This window comes from Bos grunniens, chromosome 2 (assembly GCF_055505025.1).
Source record: "Bos grunniens cultivar Pamir isolate PY7600 chromosome 2, Bosgru_T2T1.0, whole genome shotgun sequence".
In the NCBI taxonomy this organism is placed as follows: Eukaryota; Metazoa; Chordata; class Mammalia; order Artiodactyla; family Bovidae; genus Bos; species Bos grunniens.
In genome coordinates, this window is record NC_141166.1 from 73904496 (window position 1) to 73914744 (window position 10249).

General features: G+C 46.0%; 1 protein-coding gene across 35 annotated transcripts in view; it reads left to right on the forward strand.

The window, feature by feature from the left end:
• MGAT5 (alpha-1,6-mannosylglycoprotein 6-beta-N-acetylglucosaminyltransferase) overlaps window positions 1–10249 on the forward strand; it is a 397826-nt gene that overhangs the window by 283524 nt on the left and 104053 nt on the right. Inside the window, exon 13 of one of the 35 annotated variants that reach the window (XM_086367810.1) lies at window positions 205–7256. The exons of the other annotated variants lie outside the window; for them this stretch is intronic. Coding sequence (XP_086223936.1) covers window positions 205–312 — 108 coding nt within the window. The 3' untranslated portion in view covers window positions 313–7256. Of the gene's footprint in view, window positions 1–204; window positions 7257–10249 lie in introns of those variants that run through there. 35 annotated transcript variants of the gene reach the window in all.

The window sequence follows — 10249 nt, forward strand, 5'->3', positions numbered from 1 at the left end:
TGATCCAGGGAGTAATCAAGCCAAGTGCCCACAGCTTAACAGGGTCTGCTTAGAAATAAACAAGAGCATGCAGGGATTTGGGCCGATGGGTATTTGGGTGTCTGATCAAAGCTATACCTGCTCATCTGTACGGTGGCTGCCCCACAGGGCCCCTCATCCTTTGCATGTTGAAAGTGACATGTGTCGGCTCCTCTCCCATCCTAGGCTTGCTCCTGGAAGCCCGGGCCCCTCAGAGGCTGCATGCATCTCTGGAGCAAGGCATTGCACAGGGAGACCCTTTGCCAAGTGACTCATTTCCTGTGCCTTCTGTGAAATGGTTCGTAAGGGGAGGCAGCTCCCTTTGCCTGGGGAGGGCGTTGGCCCTCACATCCTCTTGGCTTTGGTCACTAGTGTGGTCAGTAGTCAACTAACCAGGGAAGGGAGATACCTGCCTGGGCTGACGGCAGACAGTTTACTTGAGGACATCTTGGTTGAAGCAGCATTCTTGGCCACAGGCTTAGCCAAGTTTTCCAAGAACATTGGATTGTTGGGCCCTTGGGGGCCCCTTGGTTCTCCTGGGTGATTTCCAGGTCCCATCTGAAAAAAATACGATAAAAAAAGAGAAATGGATTGGGGGTGTGACCTGTCCACATGGCATGCAAAGGAAAGTCTTTCTTAGCATGTAGATGTTGCGAGTTTTTTTGGAAGATATGTTTGTACAAGACAGAACAGTCTCCAGGACTTGGAAAATATGTGTCTTCCTAAACATAAAAGTTATTCGCTTTCTGGAATGATCAGGGAGTCTGACCGCTGAGGGAGCACACGTGATGTATGCAAAGAAGATTCACTTGCTCTTGGTTATCTGACCTCGTGTTCAGAAAAGGGAAAGCACTACACCCCCTCTTCAGTTCTAAGTGCTAACTATGTGGAAGGGACAACACATCAGCCTATTTCCAGGGAAGCTAATTTATTTCCAGATAACTGCCTTTGCTGTAAACAGCTAGAATCCTGCTTTGGTTTAGTACAGTGGTTCTCCGGTGGGGACATCGGGCAATGTCTAGGAACAATTTTGGTTGTCTTGGCAGAGGGTAGGGACCCCTGGCGTCTACTGGGTAGAGGTCAGGGATGCTGCTGAACCACCCAAGAGTGCACAGAACAGCCCCACAGCAAAGAATTACCTGGCACAAAATGTCAGTAGTGCCGAGGTTGAGAAACTAGGGCTGGTTAACAAGATTTATTTTCTAATATATTATTCCATGTGTTCTCCTCTCAAGTAAAATAAAATCAGCTGAGATTGTAAGTGGTTACTTAAGGTGTTCCCCTGAATGTATACATCTTTGTTTCCTTTGTGTCAAAATCAGCCCCTTCTGAATCGGGCATTTTTCAGCTGCCATTCAGGTGAACTTGGGTTTAAAAGTGCACATTGGATGTTGTCATTCTCTGCTTCATTGTAAAATAAGTGGATTGTAGTATTAGTTTTAAGACTTTCAAAGCTGATTTTAGTAAGACTTGAGCTCTTAAAAAAAAAAAAAAAAAGTAACTCCCTTCCCCCTCCTGTACCTGCTCAAAAAACAGGTTGTGTGTATGTCCACGTGGACTTGAAACTACATTGGTTTTGGACCCCAGTGCTTCCTCCTAGGTGCTTCTGGCAGCTTTTTCAGTTTCACAAGGGTCTTCCCAGCTGCTGCTTCTGCTGCTAAGTCGCTTCAGTCGTGTCCGACTCTGTGCGACCCCATAGACGGCAGCCCACCAGGCTCCCCCATCCCTGGGACTCTCCAGGCAAGAATACTGGAGTGGGTTGCCATTTCCTTCTCCAATGCATGAAAGTGAAAAGTCAAAGTGAAATCGCTCAGTCGTGTCCAACTCTTAGCGACCCCATGTGACTCAGTGGTTAAAAAAAAAAAAAATTCAACTGCCAATGCAGGAAACTCAGGAGACACGGGTTCAATCTCTGGGTGGGAAGATTCCCCTGGAGAAAGGCCTGGCAGCCCCCTCCAGTATCCAGTATTCTTGCCCAGAGAATCCCATGGACAGAGGAGCCTGGCGAGCTACAATCCGTGGGGTCGCAAAGAGTCAAACATGACTGAGCCATCTAGCCCTAGAAAAACAAAACAGTCAATTGGTTCTGAAAGCTTTTCAGGCACCTTGGACAAAGTAATACTGCCACTAAAAGGATGATTTCCGTGATGCCAATCAGAATCCTAAACTACTACCCATGTTGGCCAAGAGATTTGGGGTGTGATTTGGAAATTCCTCCAAAACTCCACAGGGTACCTGACCTCCCATGTGCTGGAAGTATTACAAAAGATGGAGTAGCAGTGTGTCTACTTTAGAATTTGAGTGCCAAAAATCTGGGACATTGTTTCCATTTTAATGCATTATAACTACCCAACATTCTTTGAGGCGAAAGGCGCCAAAAGATGAAAAATACCCTAAAGTTTTCACATAAATTCAGGATATCCTCTCAGGCTTTTGAACACAGCACAGTATATGAGAACTTAGCTTCCTCTTTCAAATCTTCCCCATCCTGTAGTGCCTAGTGGATGTTCATAGAAATCAGACACACCCTTTAAGTGCAGTGTTATTACAGTCATGTTTCCAGAGTCGTGTTCAACACTGACTTCAGCAGGAAGGTCAGTGAATTTTTTTCCCATCCCTTGTCCCTTTCTCTCCTCCCACCCAGCATTGCTGAGAAGGGAAGTGACGCCGTCAATCCTGGGCGGTTGGGGACTGCAGTGAGTGCTTGTGGGCAGGCACTGGTTTGGACCCGATGACTCAGGAGGTCCTTGCTCACCCTGAGATTCTAGACTCACTGAAACTCTGAAGATAGCTGCGAGGCTATTACTCCTACTCCACATACTCCCCACCTTCTGAGGCATGTGATTAGGGAATGCTACCCCATCAGCCCTCCACCCTGGGATGATTGGCCCGGGGAATTGTCCTCTGGCCTGAGGCAGCCCCAAGGCTCTTCAGTAGTGGGCTGCCCTGACTCTGGCTCAGAAAGCCACACTGGATCCATGGGATTCTTCACTTGACATTGGAAATTAGAGGGGCAGTGAGCCATGGGGACAGAAATTGAAAGAATGTGTCCAGTGTTGTGATGAGGCCAAGGCAGAAGCCTTCCAGGAGGCCAGCGAGGAGGAAGCAGGACCAGTTTAGAAAGGGAGAGGGTGCTGTCGAGAGGATGACGGGGGCAGAACCACAGTGGGGGAGAGGTCCCACTGTGAGAGCCGTGGGGTGCCTTGGCAGGGGTTGGGGGTGAAGGGTTGGGGGGGCTGGGGGCAGGTAGGAAGGCAGACAGGAAGACACCACCCATGCAGCCTGGAGACAAAGAGAAAGTAGCTGCTAGAGTTCCTGGAAGCTTTCTTTGTGTGTGTGTGTGCTTGAGCGTGTGCAGTTTTAAATTTCATTTATTTATTTATTGGTTGCGCTGGGTCTTTGCCGCTGTATGTGGGCATTTCTCTGGTTGCGGCAAACAGGGGCTGCTCTCTAGTTGTGGTGCACGGACTTCTCACTGTAGTGGCTTCTCATTGCAGAGCACAGGCTGTAGGTGCAATGATCCAGTAGTTGCGGCTCTCGGACTTTAGAGTGCAGGCTCAGTAGTTGTGGAACATGGGCTTAATTGCCCCTTGGCAAGTGGAATCTTCCTTGGCCAGGGATCGAACCTGTGTCCCCAGCATTGGCAGGCAGATTCTTACCTACTGGGCCACGAAGGAAGTCCTGGAAGCTTTCTTTTTCTGGATCATACGTCTCTATCTCATTGTGTTCCCTTGTAGTATTCTGGGTTGTTTCTGTTCCTTGTTGTTAAAAATACAGGCAAAGGAGGAGTGGGCTAACTCTTCAGCTCTTCCCTAATTCATGGTGGAGTTACCCTTTGGTCCTCTCCTGATGTTATAATACATAGTGGAGAGGTGACTGGGAGAGAGAGGACCTGGCTGTCCTGAGTCCAGAATCCCAAAGACGCCCACTTAGAAAGCATCATTACTCAAGACCCTTAGCATCACATGAGATTGCAAAAGCCTGATCCCAAGTACAAACCTGTTTCTTAGCCCAAGAACCCACAGATTTAGATTGTCCTCATCTATCTATGGGGCAGTCTGGTCATTGTCATCAGCTAATACTTGTGCCTAGAAAGAGGGACATCTGTCCTGTGTTTCTGAATTCAGAGTCCTTCAGCTTCCTGTTACCTTAAGTCATCAGGGAGTAAAAACTAAGGTAGTTTCTTAAAAGTAAGAGATTTTGAAAATTGTAGAAATTAAGTCATTGAAACTTGCTTAACTGAATTTTTCATTTTCATGTTTCTTAACAATTCATCCTGAGCACAATTGCATATATTGATCCACATCAATTTTTCTATTGATGGTAGGTCAACATGTTACATACCATGATATTTGTATTACTTCTTGATACACATTTGCTGCTGAAGTAAATGTCTTGAAGAACTTGCTTTGAGCCCCTCCAAGAAATAGGCATAGCCCCTAAACAACAAGCTGGAGTTCAGACATAAGCCTGCAGTTCACCAGTGTGGGAAGTAATTAACCTCTTCGAGCCTTAGGTGCGTGACCCGGGAAATGGGAGCGGTAACAACTGCCGTGTAGGGCAGGGCTTCTCAGCCTTGAGTGCAAGGGAACCACATGAGACCTTGTAGTAGATGCTCACTCTGATTCAGACCTTCTGGGGCAGGGCCGAGATCCTGCATTTCACACAAGCCCCTCGGTGATACCCACGTGAGGTTGATCAAAGCATAAGGCCTTGGGATGTTTGGGGTTGTGGAGAGTGCTTGGCCCTGAGTAGTTGGCCAGTCCGTGAATAAATAATTCCTTTTTCCTCTTTACTTTGGCCTTCCTGCTCCTCCTGTCAGGCTGCCAGCTCTCATGTTACTTTTTACCCATGCTAGTTACTCATTCCACCAGCCCCCCAGTCTTACTTCCCCCCCAGTCTTACTTAGTAAGTACTTACTTACTTACTAAGCACAATGGCAAAGTGTTGCTCCTGCCAGTCTCTGGTGCCTGACCCCTTCGAGTGGGGCAAGCCCATGGTCAACAGTGGACTCTCCGAGGAGGTAGAAAGCCCAGTACCTGCCTAGTCATCTGTCATCCTGACATGTACAGTTGGTACCTGCCAGGCAGTAGGGCATAGTGGTCAAGAACACTGATGTGGAGCCAGATGGCAGGGTTCAAATCCTGCCTCTACACCCCAAGGTAAGTTGCTTAACTTGACTTGGCTTCGTTTTTCATGGGAATGACGACAATAGGGTTTCTTCATTGATTTAATTTGGGTAAGGTATGTAAAGTGCTTAGAAAAGGGCCTGGCACAGTGTAAGTCTAAATGTTTGCTATTATTAACATAATTATTGGGGTCAGATCGGAAACATAATGAGAACTGATGGCAATGTGAGGTTGTGGAGGAGCTGGGGTTCAGGGTAGGACTTTTAAGGAACTGCATTTACAAACCTGCTCTCAGATATTCAGATTCCAGTTTTTAAACTCTGTTGGCAAACTCTGGCCCTTGAGCCAATTCTGTTTTTGTAAATGAAATTTTACTAGAGCATAGCTCATTCTGGTTGGGGCTCTGCCCTTCCAGCACAGGGGGACACAGGTTTGATCTCTGCTCAGGAAGCTAGGATCCCGCATTCCTGGTGATGTGCGAAGAAAAAAGAGAAAGAAATTAGAAAAAAAAGAAATTGTGAGTCCCATATGGAAAAGAATATGAAAAAGAAAAAATATGTAGTTGTAACTGAATCATTTGCTATACACAAAAACTAACAAGATACTATAAACCAACTATTAAAAAAAAAAAAGGCCATAGCTACACCTGCCCATTGCCTATGGCTGCTTTTGCACTAAAGTGGCAGAGTGGTATATTTGCAATAGACACTGTGTGACAATCAAAGCCTAAACTGTTTATTATCTGGCCCCTTATAGAAAAGTTTGTTGACCTCTGAACTACACCATGTCCTTTGTAAACTGAGTCTGTCTTGAAGGACACATTTGGCCAACAGTCCTGGCATGGATCTCATCACATCTTTTTAGCTGTTTGAGGATTCTTGGTTATGTTCTGTGTAATTAAGGCTGATGGATAAGCAATCCATGGAAAACGAAGTGTGACTTTACTAAGATCTGTGTTACTGTAAAGACGGAGTCCCCCGCCCTGGGCCTGACATCTCTTGATAGTAGGCAGTCAGCAGAGGCTACCACTTATTCAATAACTAACATGATAATAAGTGAAACTGAAAGTCGCTCGGTTGTGTCCAACTCTTTGAGACCCCATGGACTATACAGTCTATGGAATTCTCCAGGCCAGAATACTGGAGTGGGTAGCCTTTCCCTTCCTTGGGGGATCTTCCCAACCCAGGGGTCAGACCCAGGTCTCCCTCACTGCAGGTGAATTCTTTACCAGCTGAGCCACAAGGGAAGCCCCAACGCTATACTGAAAGAGGGCCTAGTATTAGTGCAGGGTTTACACTTCTCAACTGTGGTGTTGGAGAAGACTCTTGAGAGTCCCTTGGACTGCAAGGAGATCCAACCAGTCCATCCTAAAGGAGATCAGTCCTGGGTGTTCATTGGAAGGACTGATGCTGAAACTGAAACTCCAATACTTTGGCCACCTCATGCGAAGAGTTGACTCATTGGAAAAGACCCTGATGCCGGGAAGGATTGGGGGCAAGAGGAGAAGGGGACAACAGAGGATGAGACGGCTGGATGGCATCACCGGCTCAATGGACATGAGTTTGGGTGAACTCCGGGAGCTGGTGATGGACAGGGAGGCCTGGCGTGCTGCGATTCATGGGGTCGCAAAGAGTTGGACATGACTGAGTGACTGAACTGAACTGATGTGAACTGGGCCTTTCACAGCCATTATTTAGAGAGTGCATGGTGACTCCATCTGAGGTATCAGCTGTCACTTCCTTCACCAGCTTGCTTTCTAGCACAGAAACCAGCTTAAGGAGATGAAGGGGCGTGGCCCATGGCAGGACCAACCCACAGCCCGGTCAGTGTTCCAGCCCCCGCTAGGAAACATGCCTCCTGGCTGCCACTTGCACTAGGAGCTTGAGCAGAGGGAGTCCGTGCTTCAAGCAGGATTCAGAAACCAGGAAGCGTGGGTGATATTGGTGCACTGGACAAACATTAACAGGTAAACCATTGCTCCTGGGTGCTTACCACACACAGAGTCAGCAACAGCCTCACAGCCAGTTCTGCAGAGTAAATATGCCTGATTTGAGCACGTTCAATTGTTTCTGGCTGCAGACCCGGGGGCCTGACGCCCCAGCCCTAGCCTGCCTGGCAGCAACCAAAGTCAGATAGTCTCATCCAAATTTGGAAAGTTCCTTTTTATCTCGCTGACAAAGACTGTGTGCTCTTTTTATTATTATTTTTATTAAGTATAGTTGATTTTGTTAAGTATAGTTAAGTGTTAGTTTCTTCTGTACAACAAAGTGATTCAATTATATATATATGTGTATATATATATATATAAATACACATTCTTTTTCATATTCTTTTCCAGTATGTTTTAGGTAGGATATTGAATATAGTTCCCTGTGCTCTACAGTAGGACCTTTTTGTCTATCCATCCTATACATAACAGCTTTCATCTGCTAACCCCAACCTTCTACTCCATCCTTCCCCAACCCCTGCTCCCCCTTAACAACCATGAGTCTGTTCTTTATAAAAGACATTGGTTTTAAAGCTTCCCCTAAAATGACACTGAACAGTACCCACAGGACCCAGGGTGCAGGGAGTAGGGTGATTTTTTTTTCTTGTAATATAGTTTTATTATCACATTTCAATTATTAAATGATGAAATTTCCAAACAGATATCCCACAGAACTGCCATTTTTTCAATAAAAATGTAACACTACCACGGTTGCTTCTCACATTCAATGTTTACCCCATATTCAAGTTTCTGATAAATCAACTAAAAGTTGAAATTCTGTCTCTGAGGCATTTCCTGGAAAACTTGGCAGTGCATTAGAATGAGATGATATTGCCTTTAATCTGTAATAATCTTTACATGTCTGTATGTAATAACAGCCATTCAAAACGAATGTGCAAATGAGGGAGAACAAAAGCAGTTTCTGAACATGTAATTCATCATCCAGGATATAGATCCCTACAGCTACCGACAGAAATGTGCCACAGCCTTTCCCTTCTCTGTTCTAACTTCCTGGCCTTTGTAATCCCGTCTCCACACAGCAGCGGCCCATGTGATCTTTTTAAAAATATAAATTGGACTGTGTTCCTCCTTGCCTGGAGTCCCTGCAGTGGCTTCATTGTAAACTTGGAGCACGTTGTGTCCTGTGAAATCCAGTTTGCAGGGGGATTCAGGCTCTGCAGGGCTGCTCCCTGCCCCGGCTTCCCCCAGCCCTCACCTCCTGGGGCCATCGTGTCCCATGTGTGTGCTCTCAACCAAATGTCACCTCTCCCCATCCCAAACACAGCATCCTCTCCCCATCTCAAACACAGCATCCTCTCCCCTACTTTTTATGTAAATCATTTTGTGATCATATACTTATCATTTCTGTCAATCTCTTCTTGATTGCTAAGAAATGAAGCAGTCTGGGGACAGGAATCATTATTGATGTTATTCTACCCAGCACAGTGCCTGGCACACCGTAGGCACGCAGTACCTACTGGATGAATGAATCAATCTCCTTTTGATTTCTTTTCACGTTGATTTATCTGTGCAATTTAGGGTATGTATGACTTGGGAGATTCCAAGTGTCTCTGGCCTGAGGGACACCAGAAGGAGGGATTTAAGGGGAAAGGAATGGAGGTAGTTGTGCAAGTTCCTCAGACCATCGAGAGGTGTCAAGAGGTTTTCAAGGGACTTCTATGGTGGTCCAATGGTTAAGACTCTGTGATTCCACTGTAGGGGATGTGGGTTCAATCCTTGGTCAGGGACCTAAGATCCCTCATGCTGCACTGCACAGTCAAAAAAAAAATTTTTTTTTGTTTTTCAAAAGCTCTGGTGAAATTAGCAGTGAGAGAGCCTGGGAAGAGGCTGGACTATCTGTGGGATTTTTTGAGTAGCACTTCCAGCTTCCTTTTCCTGCCCTCTCCCCTGGTGGCTCAGTGGTAAAGAATCTGCCTGCCAATGCAGTGAGATATGGGTTCAATCCCTGGGTTGGGAAGATCCCCTGAAGGAGGAAATGGCAACCCACTCCAGTATTCTTGCCTGGGAAATCCCATGGATAGAGGAGCCTGGTGGGCTACAGTCCGTGGGGTTGCAAAGAGTCGCACGTGACTGAGCGACTAAACAACATGAATGAAGAAGATTGAATTATTGATAAACACAGCAACATGGCAGACCTTAAAATAATGACACTGAGTGGGAGAATCAAACATGAGAAAGAGTCTATACTATATGAGTCTTTGAATATAAAACTCTGCTGCTGCTGCTGCTGCTAAGTCGCTTCAGTCGTGTCCTACTCTGTGCGACCCCATAGACGGCAGCCCACCAGGCTCCCCCGTCCCTGGGATTCTCCAGGCAAGAACACTGGAGTGGGTTGCCATTTCCTTCTCCAATGCAGGAAAGTGAAAAGTGAAAGTGAAGTCGCTCAGTCGTGTCCGACTCTTAGTGACCGCATGGACTGCAGCCTACCAGGCTCCTCTGTCCATGGGATTTTCCAGGCAAGAGTACTGGAGTGGGGTGCCATTGCCTTCTCCGATATAAAACTCTAGAAAAGGCAAACTGATACATGGGGATAGAAGGCAGATGGCTGGTTGCCGGGAGGAGGGGTGAGAGAGGTGGGCATGTCTGCTGTCTTGATGGTGGTGATGGGTCCGAGTTATATCCATATGTCAGCACTTACAAATTGCACACTTTAAATATGTGCCACTTTTTTTCCTTGGAGGAGGGGCAAACATTTGAACAGATGACCGTGTGGAAGGAGCAGGCTTTTTGAATACATCTGTACAAGATGCCTCAGAAGTCAAGCATCTGGGAGGGAAAATGTTCATTGTTACAATGTTGCCAGAAACTGTTATATTGCTTTTAAAAAACACACCTGGCCATGGGTGCAAGTTTAAAAAAACAAACAAACAAAAAATGCAGTTTATTATACACCAATCATACCTCAATAAGGCTGTTAAAAATTAAATCAAAGTTAACAGGACCTGTGGGCCTTTGGCCTGAAGCTAGAAATGGTTTTTACATTTTTAAAGTTGTAAAAAATACAATGAATAATAAGTAAAAGCAAAGGGATATATGACAGAGAGCATACATGCTCACACAAAGTCTAAAATATTTGCTGCCTGTCCGTTTATAG